Consider the following 16400-nt stretch of genomic DNA (forward strand, 5'->3'; position numbering starts at 1 on the left):
TGTACGCTAGACATCTTAAGATCAGTGACCCAGCACGTTCGAGAGGGGTAGTATTAGTATATAGTGGATTTAAGGTTCCAAAGCCTTTTGCGACAAACCTAGCACTTCTTATACCCCATTTGTAACAAGCTGCTCCTCTTGAATAATTTTGTAGTAGGCGTTCTTCTCTGTAGATACCATCTAATACCGGTGATTCAAGAATATATATACACTATTTTCACAAATTATTCGTGCATCTTCAGGAAAAAAATTTGTGCAGTTTAAAAATAAAAATTGATTTAGGCTCAGGAATAAACTTCGGCCATTAAAAGGAAATAGTTTCGTGCAATTAAAGAAAAAAAATTCGCGCAGTATCAGGAGCCTTTCTTTCTCACTTTATATTCAATTGAGTATGGACTCTTTTATTCACGAAGACGGAAAAGGAAACATGTTAGATGACCAGGGAAATGAAGTTTTTACGATTGATATGGAAGTGGATGATGAAACTTATCCGCTTGAAAATGTAACGGATTTGAACCAGTACTTCGACGTAAAGCCACCTGAGAGAATGGAACATGAAAAAGAAGAGAAGCTGTCTGAGGAGTCCAATACTAATGACCAAACATCCGAAAAGGGCAAGAGAACCTACAGACGCTACAAACCTGAAGATAAGGAGTGATTTTTTTTCTTATTTATGAGAAAAACATGGGCATAAGAGAAGCAGCTAGAGCCCTTAAAATGTCAGAGACCACTGCTCAAAGTTGGTACAAAAAAGAAAGCCAGAATCCAGAGGAAGTGATTGAAAGAAAAAAGGGTAGTGGCAGACCTGTGGGAAGACCACCTATCTTGAGAGAAGAGCATGAACAATTCTTGAAAGAGCTTACTGATGATAAGCCAAGTTTAGTTTTACAGGAGATGATGGACAATTTGACAAGCAAGTTTGAGGACCTATCTATTTCAAAAACTGCTCTTTACAACTTTGTGACCAAAAAGTGCAGAATTAGTTTGAAGAAAGCACACTTCCACTCAGTAGAGCGAAACAGCCCTGAAAAAATTCAGGAGAGACATGATTGGGTAGTAAGGTGGAATGAAACAGACCTTGATTTCACGAGTAACTGCGTCTTTATTGACGAGGCAGCTTTCCATATCAACATGAAGCGCTCTGTAGCATGGTCAAAAAAAGGAAGCCGTGCCGTTGTAGTTGTACCCAAGACAAAAGCCAAAACAACAACTATTTTGGGTGCTATCTCTCCTTATGGTGTAGTAAACATCAAAGTAAGAAGACCAAGAGCACCTGTCCCTTTGAAGAAGAGAAAGACAGCAGGTAGTACTCAGGCTACTGAAAATACCAAAGGCGGAACTGTCACTGGGCACTACTTCAATTTCATTGCAAGTACCCTTGATATTTTGGATCAGCATGAGCAATTTAAGGACAATTACATTGTTATGGACAATGCTCCTATTCACAGGCATGCTGATATCAGAAAATACATTGAGCAACGCGGCTACGGCTGTGTTTATCTTCCAGCTTACTCCCCTGAGCTCAACCCAATTGAACAATTTTGGTCAGTATGTAAAAGCAAGCTTAAAAGAGAAGAGCTTTTGGAGGAAGAGACATTGTCGTCTAGAATTGGGGATGCATGCAACAGAATCCTTTTGAGTGATCTTCAAGGATTCTGCAGATGCTCAGCTGCTAAATTCGAAGACTGTTTGAACTGTAAGCCAATATAGTTTTCTTGTTCTTTTTTCGTGCACTTCATGCAATAATAAATCATGAATTTTTTTTCTGAGCCTAAATCAATTTTTATTTTTAAACTGCACAGATTTATTTCCTGAAGGTGCACGAATAATTTGTGAAAATAGTGTACTAGAAGTTGTACTATCCTCATCGGCTGGTGTTTTGATTTTGAAGCTGGCACCAAGAAAAGACTTTAAACCGCTATCATGAATATTCCCGTAAATCCCCCCAGTTACAAGAAATTCAAATCTACCGTATAAAAACATTACTTCATGCCAAGTTCTTCTTTTGTATGACTTCTGTATTATTCTTGCAACAGGTGTTTCCGGATAGTTAATTAATTTCGTATCCATGGCACAGGGATCAATGTCTAAGTCATTCCGAACAAAAGCGTCCACCTGTGTAATAAAGAGCCAATTATCTCTAAAGCACACAATAGATTCAATGAATTTGATACCAGCTGGTATAATAATGTTGTCGATACTAGCAATATCAATAGGTTTAGTAAGAAGGCATGAAAGGTCCAGAGGGGGGGAGTTTTTATCAGACAATAATTGGTATGTAGAGCATTTGTTAACAATATTCTGTTTAATAAGCAGGTCAAGGTAAAAAGGATTGGACACGCGACGCCGTTTCAGCATGGCTCGACCGCTAGTGATATACTGTGTCATCAGGGCCTTTCTAACTCCTACCATAGCTTTCTCAACTTCATAAGGTACTTCATACGCGTCATAGTCTTTTTTAGTTAGACCGTCCTGTTCTTCATCAGAGCTAGAACTACTGTCTCTCAGTGTATCGATAGGCAACAAAGTAATCTTATGATCAAGAGTAGGCGAATGTTTGACTGTTAGTCTTCGATAAAATTGCACGAAGTTACAAGCAGGGACAAATAATTCCAGACCGTAGTGATTAGGTTTGAGGTAAGCAATCAATTTCCTAATACCTCTGTGATTGAATGGCTTTGTAATTGTTAGTTGTTGTAGTCGACTCATGGTTTCTAAAAGACTAATAATTTGATTGATTGAAACAATTGATGAGTTGTCTGCTACTGTGGTTAGAGTAAGCGATCTAACAGTCAGGCTTTGAAATGTGGCTATTGGTTTTGGTGAACACAGATTTATTGTCAATTGGGGCACATGTAAAGTCTCAGAAAGACAGGTATCATAAACAGAACGACAGCTAAAAGCAAAGCTTTCTCTTGACTCCCAGTCTTGTAGATGCTGAAGTACATTTAGGCAAATTAGTGGACCCTCAATCATGGTTTAGTGGTTTTGACAAAAAGTTAAAGGAACACAGTTAGAGTTTTCAATAGAAATAATAAAAAAAAAAGGAAAATTACACTAAAAAACACCTTCCATGGAAGGCCAAAGCTCTCCTATTCTTAACCACAATGTAATTTCGTGTCTTATCTTTCAAAGAAAACAAAAAAAAAAAAAAAAAAAATTGTTTAATCACTTTTATATGTCAGTGATTGTCATATTGTGCCTTTAGACGGCGATTATAATACTTAGAATGACGTTTAATTATAATAGTGAATAATATGTCGTTTAGAATGACTAGAAGATATCATAATACTGCGTTGAGGATTGAAAGTCTAAACTACATTCCCAAAACGGTAAGCACGCTTCTTGAAAGAAACCGAAGACCATATAATATCTAAAATAATAGAAACCATTTATGTCAGATGAGTGTTTATGGCAGTAAAATTCAAGTTTTATATTAACAAGAAGGTACGGCTTAAGAATAAATAATAAAATTTGTTGTTCAAAACTATTAATATGATTCAGACACAAATTAAAGTTAATGAATATATTGCACTGTGTTATAATCACTTCAATATACAGTAGTAAATTTATTACAACAGTTTCGAGTCTGTGTACTATTTTTAATTATAAATAAATGACTTTTTTTTTAAGAATTCACTTTAAAGTAACCAAAGGGGACCTCGTCCAACTACGCTGTTCGCTTTCAGCAGACACAATATTTTCCCTTGCTTTATCTACTTGATTGCAAACGAGTTGTTTCAGTTGCAGTAAGGAGGGTATAGTTGGAAGGGTAGATGTCAAGTCATATATGCTTCGAGGAAGGTAAAATGAACGTATCTTAACCATTAAATAGACCAAAGGAGCAACCAGTTCCATTCTATAAATGTCATAATCAAAACCTACTCTTAAAGAGTTAGTTATTTGCTCTTTGCAATACTTTGATCATAACTTTACCTTGTCCAATAACTCCATAAACCACAGGCTTATTGATCTTGTTGGCTATCATACGATTAATCATAATCTGTAACTCCAAAGAAATCTTGAACAAATCCTCTTTGACAACAGACTTCGGACACTTGACTTCAAATACTAAAAAATCGAATATATCAAAGCCAATTTTGGCACTGTACTTAACATCAGGCTTCAAATCATTGTTTCCTATTAAGTTTGTGAAATGACTATATAACGCAGATAGTTATGAGTTTGCATTTACTCGTATCATAAATATTGTAGTACTTACCCATCTCTAATCATAGTACCACCAGTAGGAAATATAACATTTAAAAAAGGATCCAAAGCTCTTCCAATAAAAAGTGATTCATCTTTTGAATGCACGTTTTCAGCATAATCATAACTATTAAGCCTATGAAAGAGAGATTTGTTTTAGTGCTATTGAATAGAAATTGGAAAAGTTAGATATTTACAAATTATACATAATTTTTGCTACCGGATTATTATTATCCTTTATCAAGTGTTGCAATGCTGTATTCATTGCATTCTCTTTATCATTAACATTGAGATTCTATTAGATATATCAAACTAATTAGTAAAAATAATGTCGTACTTTTTTTTTTATCTACACGTACTTGACTGATGTTAATAATAGCATCTATATCTTCTTTCATCAATACAGGATATGCTTCATTCAGCCCAAATTGTACAAAAAAATCATTTTGGACGTGAATGACAGAGTTTATTGGATCATGTTCAACTAAGTAAACATGATTTATTACTATTTTTTTAATAACAGGCAGTTTTTCAAACACCAACTCTTGTCGCAAGCATTCATTTCTAAAATTGAAGCAGACTTTACTAAAGTTTTCCTCTTTGAAAAAAAAAAAAAACTATAACTAACAGTATAAATAAAGTATCGCAAATTATTTTTAATGCCAATTTACTTACATAAAACATCATTATATCAAAGTCTACTTCAGTGGATTCAGTATTAATCGTGTACAATGAAGATTCCAATTCTTGTGAAGAAACAAACTGTTCTTCTGATGATATCATGCTAAATAAATACTACTTCATCAATGCTACAAGTTATTTAAGTTTATAGGGACAATCGAAAGATTACCTTGTTTCCGAATACTTTTGCTTTTTATTATTTGAATCTTCACTGCTAGTATCGTCATTCTTTCTACAGATTTATTAAAAGTTAGCTCCAGTAATTAGGATATATAGGATGGAGGGTATATCACCTTTTAGCCTATGCAGAAATTAATGTCAGTAAAAATGATACATTTTAAAAACCAAACAAATAGTTACCTTTTTATGTATATGTGAATCTTCTTGTATTTTATTAATAGAGCTTGAAGCAATATCTGCTTCAAAATTCACACTTAAAAATAAAGATTGTTGTGTAAAATAGCATAGAATTAGTTTCGATCTGCATAAGAAGGGATAGGTATATGTACTTACGATGGTTGAAAAGAAGAGGATGAAGAAGCCTCAGGGTTTAATTTTAATAAGTACTCTCTTGTCATTCTCTAACAAATACATGTCAAGTTTAGTTCCTAATTGTAATAAAGTTGCTCAACTTACCATCCAGTCGTGCTTCCAGTTGTTTGCTGTACTGTTGTCATACCGTTCCAAATCATTTCGAATAGAATCAAAAAGCTGCTGGTATGAAGTGAAAGTTTTCTTACTTAATTTTGATTCTATAGCTTCTACTAAATCCCAATTCTTATGGTTAGTTTCTTGAAAATATGACATGGTCTGGTGAAGTAGAAAATGAAGTTTTATGAAAGTCTTCAATTGCACTTTTATTTGTTACAATCGAAATATATTCAAACTCCATTACTAAAAAAAAAGGGGGACAACTTTTTGAAATCTATTTGGTCATTTCATTGAAATTCAATTGGTCTTATTTTTTGATCATTTTATCAAAGGCAAATGTTGTTACTTTTTTATATACCATTATTTCGAGATTATTCTTCAAATGAGCATGAATATTTTTTATGAAGATGGTGCTGGTAATATCATTGATGAATAAGGCGAGCAAGCAACAACATATGTTGAAGAGAAGTCATTTTTTTTTTTGAAAAAATTATCAGATCTTTGAAAATACATTAAGAATAAGGATCTCCAATTTGAAACAATCAGTTCAGACGACACAGTCATGAAAGAGGCTATTCCAAAGAAAGAAAGACCTCTTGAGTATAACGTTTATACAATGGAAGACCGTAGATATTACTTTTATTTTTTGAAAGAAAAACTCATGAAACCAGAAAGATGCTTGTAACAGAGTACTTATCAGTGACCTTCAAGGTTTCTGTAGGTATTCTGTTTCAAAATTTAGTGATTGTTTAGACCGTAAGCCCATTTAAAAGAAATAAATAATTTGGCGTACTTGATCAACCAACATTTGAACCAATTCTAAAATAATTTATGAGCCTAATTTTTTTTTATTTTTTTTATTTTTATGCCTATTTTTTTCCAATAATTTCGGGAAATAGTGTATTATATTGAAATCAGGAAAATTGTTGTGAAATAAAAAACTCACCAGTCTCCTCACCACTAATTTAATTATTATAAATATATGCCAGACTAAATGACCTTTTTCTTAGTCTTTAGACAAAAACATATCTTCTTTTTTATGTCGTTCAGATTGTGAACAGTGTGTTATTTTTATTTTATTTTTTTTGTCTCATCAATATTTTTTTTTTAAGATCCGTAACAAATTAGCTCTTTCATTTCATATAATAATATTTGGGAAAATATTACGTAGGAGTTATTTACAATACACGTAATCAATTATTTTTTTTATTTAAAAATCTATTCTTTACATTTTTGTGGCTCTTTATCTATTCTGATAACGATAAATCTCTAATTGTATTGAATAGGTAATTATCATATTTTATATTTTAAATAAAATTATCTGTTTTAATAACAATGAATCTCCAATTGTATTGAATAGGAATACGTTTATTTTGAGACTTTTTTAATTAGACATGATGTTCTCTGCTATTTAATCCACTGGCTATATGTATACAATCTGAATTCCAAACCTGGTACGGACTCGTCTTTCCTTTGTTTAAGCTACTAAAGAACACGGTTTTATCCTCTCTGGGCTGCTACAATTCTGCATTTCTTGTACTTTTTAGGTTTTATAGTAACTTTCGCGGGACTATGATTCAAAATCTACGCTCTGGGGTAGATTGCAGTGATGTTGAATAGAAGCAGTTTCTGCTTTCCATCGCTGTCTTTAAAGCCGCCTTCCTAGACTTTCATGTTCGATTGGAAGTCATGTGGAAAAGAATGTGTAGTTGCGTAGTCATTGATCTGAACTTGAGGATCTATAGTTCGTTTCGCGGGACTATAGTTCTGGAGTTGCGTTTCGCGGCAGTTCCGAGATGGTTTAAGATACTTTGTCACCCAGAGATGGCTATAACTTTGTTGTTTCAGTCAGTCTTAGAACTACTATGAAATTCGTGTTTGGTACTCAAATTCACATACTAAGTATTATTATTATTATTCTTATAATTATTTTGTAAAACTAACTGACTTTTTTAATTAGACATGGTGTTCTCTGCTATTTAATCCACTGGCTATATGTATACAATCTGAATTCCAAACCTGGTACGGACTCGTCTCTCCTATGTTTAAGCTACTAAAGAACACGGTTTTATTCTCTCTTGGGTTACTATGAATAATATTTTCAACTACATCATAATCTTAAACAACTTGTCTATTTGAATGTGCAAAGTCAAGTTTATCTGGAGTAAAACTCCCAGTTCAAGGATTATTGAAATCAACAAAGTACACCTTAGAAGTATTTTTATGACTTTGATCAAATGCTAAATAAACGCTCTATATGAATATATAGCTATTTCTTTTTCATGAAACCAAATACACGTAAGCAAAAGTATTTTACTGAGTAACTACCTGATTTTTTCGATTGAAAATTATCTTAAAAGCAAAAAAAAAATCTTCCTCATGCATTAACTCTCTCGTAAAATTAATTATTGACAATAGCATGATTTGTTTCTTGTTTAAAACAAATATACTTAGTTAGCTAGTTGAAACCCGCGTATTGAATACTTGAATGAATAAAATAATGCATTCTATACATTATGCGATAAGTGCAGTTTAGTATGAATATCGGCATATGTTATGAGCGGTCTAAATAGTTTTATTACATTTAATGCGTTCACCAATAAATGAAGCATGTGAAAAAAGTGAAAGTTTAATATCTTAGTCACCAGTCAGCAGAGTCTTAAAAAAATATTGCCATTTGAGTATAACAATACTGCCATTTTGGTAAGACGAAATCACCAATTGGCGCTGGAGGCGCTGTAAATGCTACTTGGATAAAGTAAATAAAATTTCGTTGACTCACTAAATATTAAAAAGTACTTTTTTTTTTGTATTTGGTAGAAGATGAGGTTGCTTGTAATAATGTGGGAATCTAGCATCCAACCTTAGTTTGTTGCTGGTAACGGACCTTATGACTGTGCCCCTAGTGAAATTATAGTTAGTGATCTGATGGATACATGTTTGACACTATAAAAGTAGCGCAATTACTGCAAGACACTTCTTGGAATATTATCTTAATTATGAGCTTATATGAAGATCAAAAAATTTACAAATTGTCCATCAAAGTTAAAGGCTCATAAAGGCTCTTCCATAACTATTCTGCCCAGAATTGGAATTTTTTGAACTACTATAACGCCACTCATAACAATTGGAATAAATTTAAAAAATACGATAATATAAAAACCAACTTTAAGGATAATCTTAATTGGATAGTACAGTTACCAAATATTCCAGACAACATAAAAGCATTTGTTACAAAATTTAATGACGATATTCCTGCTAAGAATGAAATAAAAGATCTTGTAGCTAATGCGGCACAAAAAAGAAAAACCTCCCATCATCAACATGTTGTCATAACTGGGAATGTGGGGACAATAGGTGATATAATTAATGGTGATAACGGCTATTCTGGTAAAAGAAAAGAAATTGAGAAAGATGTGAAACCAGATAGAGTAGACGAGGATAATGACAATTTTACAGCAACAGGAGACTTGAAGTATTTTGTTAAATTTTTGATGGAAGAAGAAAACGATTACCATCCATATAGCTTAGAAGCGCATGGAGTTGTTAGGTGCAGTGAAGGTGTCTCACCACGACCCCATTTGAATAGAGTATCATATAATGAATACTGTAAAAACCACTAAAGTAAAAAATTTCTAATACCCTCAGAATGTGTACCATATATTGATGATGTAGTCGATAGAGATGATATTATCCTGTTTAGAAGACAGATAAGAAAGATACCTAATGACTGTAGAGATAATGAAGAAATTTACAACTTCCTTAAAAGTCTATTTATTGCATCGTATGAATAAACTATAACACTTAAATTTTGGTTATTGACTAGTATATAATCATATTTAATCTTCAATACTATACATCTAAACAAGATATTTACAATGGTGAACCAACATTCAGCAGTTTATTTATATATTCTTGTCTAATCGCAGTTACAAGAGGTGTGACTTTAAATGATTGCTTGGCCAATTTCAAGCCTGGAGAAGCACACTTAGAATCAATGAGTAGACAGCTTAACGCTTTAGACTCGCGAAATAATGATAAAGGCGAGTACAAAGCTGATGGTATTATCAAACTTTATAGAATGAAAAAAATAGAGCTGTTACTGTTGGAATCATCAGGGTCATTAAATAATAAAGCAAAAAGCAAGATAAACTATGACCATCATAATGGCATTTACGGCAGTTTAACAATGTTGAAAACAGTAGCTGATATTTTTTGCTTTGCCTCGATTGAATGTTTCAAAGTCTTTAAAATTTACTTTTTACAGGCTGAAGGTAACGTTAATGATATATTAATTATGTTTACAAAACTAAGTCTACTATTTTGAAAAGGAATGTCGTTGCACCTTTGGAGTATCCACTTTACAGAAGAAGGATATTATGAGCTATGAAGAGAAGAAAATTTAGAAATATTACGGACTTTTGATGACAAACATGATCACCTTCCTAATTTAATACAGTTTTGGTGGAGAGTAAAGGTTTGAAGCATACATTTTCCATATTAGTTATGTTTATTAACATTTATTTATAATTAGGCTTTAGTAACTGAATCAGTAAAAGTTATTTCAAAATTGAGTGAAGAGCACATTGTTATAGAACAAACTCTGGATATAAGCATAAGTAATATTATAAAAGTTGAATTACATAATAAAGGATAAACTAGAAGCCTGGATATAAAATAAAACATTGTATATAACGTTCTGTAAATAATATCAAACTTATTGACATTTAATCGTCTAGACGGGTCAATTATAAGGCATACTATAAGTTCTAGATATTTAATTTTATTAGTGTCTGTATTTGAGTCAAAAAGGTAATTATAATTGCCAGTCCTTAAATTTTGATAACATATTTTTTAATAAAAAATACTACCTGCTTATTTTAAAAAGTTCCCTTAATTTTTTATATTTGTTAATAAAAAAAAAACTGCTTCTATTGTTTTTTATCTACTTAAAAAAAAAAGGCTCTTAAATACTTGTATTTGCATTCATTTCTATATTGTTTATAATTTACTAATATCTATTTATTCTTATAAGTAAAAAAATCTTACGTATGGCTATTTACTTTTCTTTTTAACTGAAAAAAAATTTCATCCTCATCCTCAGTAGATTTTGTTTTATCCTTGTCCTCATCCCTTCTAAACTTAACATATTAAAATAAAAAAAAAATAGAAAAAAAAAAAGACTTCAACCATCTATTGATTATTATTCTATATTCTTTTTCAATAATATGCAGATCAATAGATCCTTTTTTTTTCTTTTTAAAAAAAACACATAATATAAAAGTACTATTGAATCCAATTATAGTTATAATAAATAGAATTTTTAGGGTTCACAATTACAATTGTCGGAAAAAGTCTACAATGTTTTGATCAAAACCACATATCATGCGATTTAACAATTGAGTTGATGTGAAATAAAGTTGATTTCCCCAACGAACTCTGGAACAAGCTACATACAATTGACCGTTGAATTTCATGGGACGAAGTAAACTGATGGCGATTCCAATGTCTACAGTTAGGCTTTGAACTTTATGAGTGGTGGCTGCAAAAGCAACCATCAAAGGAAATTGACTTCAACAATAGCTTGTACGGTGTATTTCTCTTGTAACATGATGGATTATACGTACTTGGCGATCTTTTAATCGTTGTATAGAAGCAGTATCTTCTTCAATCTGATAGATATTACATTATGTGCCATTTACCCAACCTTGTTCAACATCCAAATCTTCTGTCAGTAATACAGATACGCCTTCCTTAATATGTAAGGCCTTTTCTAAGCGGGTTTCAGATAATACATCTGCTGATCAGATATCATCGCTTTCCAAAACTACGAGCTCACCTAGCCAGACTGCGACTCTATCTTTATAGTATCTATCTACTTCTACATTACTATCATATAAACGTAATGCATTATCAGGTACATCACTGTCCAAATATTTTTGGTCGTGAATATATTTCACGACAAATCCATTTTCACTATCAAAATCATTCACTCGCAAAAATGATAAAAATTTTAAAAAATCGGTATTCTCCGTATTTTGTCTTTGGGGAGTTCTTAAAACAAAAGTATTACTTATCTTTAAAGGCATCCAATCCTTAAACATTTTCGAATTACTCTCGATAGGAGGTAATTGAGCTAAATCATCAAAGAAAACAGTTTTAAATTATCTGAATGGTTCAGGATTCTCTGCAACAGCTTTTAATTCATCTGACATTCTTTCAAGCTCATTTACATTGATCATAGAGCATTCATCAATTAATAATACTCACTTTAAATGCGATTTCATATAGTCTTCTATGCGAACAGGATTATATCCATCATAATGCATAGTTGAACCAAAGAATCGGTCAATCGTTTGACCTCCTGCTGTACATGCTGCTATACCTGTAGGTGCTAATACAACTGGGTTATATCCCATTGTTCTGAATCTATAATAAAGTAAACGTAACAAAAAACTTTTTCCTGTTCCTGCTGCACCATAAACAACATCTATTCCAAGACTGTTACTTATTAATTCATAGATAGACCTCTGATCAACATTAGCCATCTCCAACATTCTTTCTAATAATTCTATATATTCTTCTTCATTTCTATTATCTCCAAAATTGCTTGTTGCGCGATTCATCATCATACTATGATCAATTCTATAAGTAAATAAATGATTATATATGTATATAAAGTTAATCGCAAAAACTCTATTGTTATTGTTGTTATTTTTTTTTTTTTTTTTTTTTTTTTTTGCAGGCATTTATACCTTTTGATTTTTTCCAATTCTTGCTCAGTTATTTGGAAATCATTGTCTTCACAGATGTCAAAAAATACATCTCTCCAACTATCATTGTTATTTTGCTTTAATATATCCAACATATCTTCATTTGGAATTGGTTTATAAAAAAGTAATCTTTGATAAAAGAATGCTTCTTGATCACTTTGACTATATTCATGAGTTCTCCAAAATGGTAACTTTCTCGATTGACTACGGGCTTCATATCGAATACCAAATGCATCTGTGCATGCTTTAGGGACATTTTTCATAATACGTTTATCAAAATACTCTTGTTCCCTTCTTCCCTTGTTTTGTCTATCAAGTCTAACAATTTATTCTTTTTCACCATCTACATTGAGTTCATCAGATGTATCATGCTCTTTTGCAGTCTTGTATAAAGTAAAATATTCTGGCATTGTTAAGCTACCAAGCTGATGATGTCTATTTAAATACTTTTGTACATGAGTGTTTGTGTAAATATTGGTGTCTGCAACGTCTAAACGATCCAAATCTCTTCGTATTTGCCTTCTTTCATCTCTTCCAGACAACACAGTACATATATATACAACACTACGGCTACAGCGATGTTTATTCCAGTCACATAAAAAATACGCTGCATCAACGACACTTACGATTCTATCTTTCATATGATCATGCATGTTTTCCATATTAAATTGTAAATTAACTCCAGAATCGACTTTTGACAGATACTTTGCTAAATAATATAAAACGTCTTTGCCGCTATTTACTTGAATATCCATGGCAAATTTTGTCATCTTCAGTAAATATGGGTTATAATTATTGATGTAAGCATCTCTTATATGACACTTATATACTGTTCTATTCTTGCCATCAAAAAAAGTTGTGTTCAGAAAGTTCATGAGGAAAACCAAAACGGCAATAGATGCCACCTGCATTTCTTTTCTCTTGTGGACAATAGTTAATGCATTTATAGAATTGCTTATGAATTACCAAGTCATACAGTTTACGATCATCATTTCTATCTGGTGTTATGATTGTAGTCGTCTTTATAACCAAGTTTATAGAAATAAGCCATCATTTATTATATAGTGAAGAGGTTATTCAAATAAAACTAGTATATTATATTCCACAGCATAATATTCATTCTATATTCAGTTTTAATAATAGTCATTGTTAGAATGTTCGAGCAATAATAATAATTGTATACATAATTCAAACAGGATTATGACTGGTGCATTCAATTACATAATTATCCATGAGTCATACATACAGTGACTCACAAAAGTGTGGTAATGCTTTATGATTTTTGGCTTTCCTTAATGCACAACATAAATGAATAAAGATACATTAATAAAAGTATTTTTTTAATAGAAAATTGACAACATTTACATTATTTTTATGGCTTCTTAACCCTCATTCAAATGCGTGAATGTTCATTTCGACAACAAATCATGTCATTTTATACGATTTAGCCATTTCGTTGTATAATATTTTTTTCTTTATCTATTTTTTTTTTAATTTTAATTTTAAATCATTTAATATCATTATTGAATTAACAAAAAGATTTACTTCTTATTTAATATCGTTTTTCTCTCAGATTCATTACTAATCTGAACAACATTTGTGCATCATTCCCATTAACACATAGATCATTACATACATTAGAACGAGACCAATTCCTATGATAAAAAGATGAATATTTTAGAAAAACTTAATGCTAAGGAATCTTATAGGGATATTTCTAAGGCAATGGGCATGTCAACTAGGACAATAGGCAGAATTGACAAAGAAAACCAAATTGAGATTAATGTAAAAGAAGGTAGACCAAAGAATATTAGCCCATTACTTGGAGGATTGATTGCGCGATCTTTTTATACTGGTCATTTTATCACTGCAGTGGACACTGTCCGGAACTTACGTGGTCAACGATATGATATTTTTAAGGGCCGTCAACTTTGTAAGAAAGCTGCAATCCTTCAACAAGACAATGATCCGAAGCATACATCCAAATACACAACAAATTGGTTCAAGAAAAATAAAATAAATGTCCTTCAATGACCACGATACCCACCTGATTTAAATCCAATTGAAAACTTTTGGTTTTATTTGAAGTACAAGCTTGCTGCCTATGATAGGACACCAAAAAACATGGATGAGTTACGGGAGCGAGTTACTGATGTTTGGTACAATGAAGTTACAGCAGAACTATGCTTAAAACACAGAGAAAGCATGCCACGACGTGTAAAAGAAGTAATAAACATTGAAGGTACATTATTTATTTCATTTCTCAAAAAAAATATATATATATATTTGCATAAAACTTATATATATGTAACTTTTGACATGATTTTTAAAGTAGAAACATCATATGTGCATATATGCTATGAGTATCATAAAAAAGAGGAGACTTCTGTCTTTCTGCTAGTATATGCTATATAGTACTTTACTTAATAAATAGACCATTTGTTATTGCGGATTTGCTTAAATTATCTAAAATTCTGGAACATTGCCACACTTTTGTGAGTTACTGTAAATTATTTTCCTTAAATACAGATATTTCTTCTCCTTTTTACAATTTACATTATATTAGCATCCAATTAAAAATCTTATTGTTGATGAATGGTTTTATGATTATTAGCCTAATCAACAACAACAACAATAAAAAAAAGAAAAAAAAATATTAATTCTAAAATAGTTGAGGCGCTGTAGTGAGACATTGTAGTGACACACTGCAATACCTTTTATGTACAAATAAATTGAAGAACAGCGGACACATTTATAATCGCCGACAATACACAAAAGGAAATAAAGCATATAGAAACAGTTGTATATAGAAGAAATTTCAAAATAAAATGAATTTAAGCAATATATTAATAAGCAAACAATATGCAATACATACCATAGCATATACATATAATAAACTATTAAGATATATTCCTAAAAATGAAACCGCGGAGTTTACAAAAATCACATTTCGCGCTCCGCCCCAAATTTAACTTAATATAGAAGGAAGGAAAGAATGAATGAATGAATGAATGAAGGAAGGAAGGAAGGAAGGAAGGTAGAAGAAGAAGAAGATAGAAAAAAAAAATAGAATAAAACTAAAATAAAACTAAAATAAGACAAAATAGAATAAGATTGCAAAGGACAGGTTAAAATAGAGGAATAGAGCTTACTATGTTGTATTATGTTGTATTGTATTGTATTATATTATATTATATTGTATTGTATTGTATTGTATTGTATTATAATATGTTATGATATGATACGTTATATTATGATATTTTATGTTATCTTAGAGCATATATATACTATATAGTAGAATGAATGAATGAATGAATGAACAATGAACAATTATTAATATTAGACTAAATTAATATTATGAATGATAGAAAAAAGATGATGCAAGTTTATTATTGCCAGCACCAAATATTATATGGTGTATAATACAATTAATTATGCTTAGATATGTAATATAACAGTTTAGTTAAAATACAAGTAATAATAATAATAATGATAATAGTGGTAGTGGTAGTGGTAGTGGTAGTGTTAGAAAAAAAAAAAAAAATAAAAATTACAAAAGTTTTTGTGGCGCCAGCGGGGTAAACCTTCATCAACCCCAATTCGATTACACGACCTCATGGCAACTTGAATAAGGTGCGAAATCGAATTGGAATCTCAAAAACCCGGTTGACTGTATCTGGAATTTAAATTCTTTATACCTATAATTTAGCTACATACCACCCACCCACACGTCACCACTATTACCATTAATACTGCTGCTGCTATTACTCATATATGTATGTAACCACTCCTTTTTTTTTTTTTTTTTTCTATAAATAACAGTAGTCTTTTGTAATGAAATAGCATAACATATTTATATGTATACTAAATATGTATTTGAGCTATTATTGGAATATACTAATGAATTAATCTCAATCAAAGCATAATAACACTAGTTACAATTAGCTACAATTAGCTAAAACTGGCTTATATGCTTATTATTAATTCTATTATATGCATTTTATGCATTTTCAGTAAAAATATCAATTATATAGTTACTTTTATACGGTATATATCTATTAATTTATTATTATATAGCTACTATCA

The 16400-nt window shown here is 31.2% G+C and overlaps 6 protein-coding genes across 6 annotated transcripts; 2 read left to right on the forward strand and 4 right to left on the reverse strand.

Annotated features, from left to right (window-relative positions):
- Positions 1 to 1776: 1776 nt before the first annotated feature.
- Positions 1777 to 2976, reverse strand: BX663DRAFT_554248 (uncharacterized protein; the record flags this gene model as incomplete). Its single annotated transcript, XM_051531508.1, has 1 exon — positions 1777 to 2976. The coding sequence occupies one exon, from the start codon at positions 2974 to 2976 to the stop codon at positions 1777 to 1779; it is 1200 nt and encodes a 399-aa protein (XP_051380348.1).
- A 540-nt stretch (positions 2977 to 3516) lies between these two features.
- On the reverse strand, positions 3517 to 5739 carry BX663DRAFT_545072 (uncharacterized protein). The gene is made up of 11 exons (XM_051530916.1): positions 5527 to 5739; positions 5404 to 5471; positions 5251 to 5323; positions 5184 to 5191; positions 5060 to 5122; positions 4885 to 4993; positions 4569 to 4823; positions 4407 to 4504; positions 4223 to 4345; positions 3937 to 4160; positions 3517 to 3881 (listed from the first exon to the last, which is right to left on the reverse strand). The coding sequence occupies exons 1-11, from the start codon at positions 5695 to 5697 to the stop codon at positions 3637 to 3639; spliced, it is 1437 nt and encodes a 478-aa protein (XP_051380349.1). The 5' UTR covers positions 5698 to 5739; the 3' UTR covers positions 3517 to 3636.
- A 1491-nt stretch (positions 5740 to 7230) lies between these two features.
- On the forward strand, positions 7231 to 7785 carry BX663DRAFT_488561 (uncharacterized protein; the record flags this gene model as incomplete). Its single annotated transcript, XM_051524823.1, has 3 exons — positions 7231 to 7388; positions 7502 to 7563; positions 7691 to 7785. 3 exons carry the CDS (start codon positions 7231 to 7233, stop codon positions 7783 to 7785), a joined length of 315 nt encoding a protein of 104 aa, XP_051380350.1.
- A 1293-nt stretch (positions 7786 to 9078) lies between these two features.
- BX663DRAFT_532465 (uncharacterized protein) lies at positions 9079 to 10455 on the forward strand (the record flags this gene model as incomplete). Its single annotated transcript, XM_051530459.1, has 6 exons — positions 9079 to 9104; positions 9278 to 9309; positions 9411 to 9815; positions 9936 to 10018; positions 10076 to 10160; positions 10430 to 10455. 6 exons carry the CDS (start codon positions 9079 to 9081, stop codon positions 10453 to 10455), a joined length of 657 nt encoding a protein of 218 aa, XP_051380351.1.
- A 131-nt stretch (positions 10456 to 10586) lies between these two features.
- Positions 10587 to 11645, reverse strand: BX663DRAFT_488563 (uncharacterized protein; the record flags this gene model as incomplete). The annotated part of the gene is made up of 5 exons (XM_051524824.1): positions 10587 to 10677; positions 10882 to 11083; positions 11132 to 11213; positions 11244 to 11314; positions 11381 to 11645. The coding sequence occupies 5 exons, from the start codon at positions 11643 to 11645 to the stop codon at positions 10587 to 10589; spliced, it is 711 nt and encodes a 236-aa protein (XP_051380352.1).
- Positions 11646 to 11807: 162 nt separating this feature from the next.
- On the reverse strand, positions 11808 to 13225 carry BX663DRAFT_488564 (uncharacterized protein; the record flags this gene model as incomplete). The annotated part of the gene is made up of 3 exons (XM_051524825.1): positions 11808 to 12186; positions 12297 to 12558; positions 12655 to 13225. The coding sequence occupies 3 exons, from the start codon at positions 13223 to 13225 to the stop codon at positions 11808 to 11810; spliced, it is 1212 nt and encodes a 403-aa protein (XP_051380353.1).
- Between the last annotated feature and the right edge of the window lie 3175 nt (positions 13226 to 16400).

This window comes from Cokeromyces recurvatus (genome assembly GCF_025118155.1).
Source record: "Cokeromyces recurvatus strain NRRL 2243 chromosome Unknown BX663scaffold_24, whole genome shotgun sequence".
In the NCBI taxonomy this organism is placed as follows: Eukaryota; Fungi; Mucoromycota; class Mucoromycetes; order Mucorales; family Mucoraceae; genus Cokeromyces; species Cokeromyces recurvatus.

Excerpts from the sequence above, each read along its gene's own strand:
- BX663DRAFT_545072 (XM_051530916.1), bottom strand. The coding sequence starts at position 5,697 with ATGTCATATTTTCAAGAAACTAACCATAAGAATTGGGATTTAGTAGAA. Across the intron at positions 5,324-5,403 it reads TCCTCTTCTTTTCAACCATC|TGTGAATTTTGAAGCAGATA; the intron begins GTAAGTACATAT and ends TTTATTTTTAAG. Across the intron at positions 3,882-3,936 it reads TTATGGAGTTATTGGACAAG|GTTTTGATTATGACATTTAT; the intron begins GTAAAGTTATGA and ends CTTTAAGAGTAG.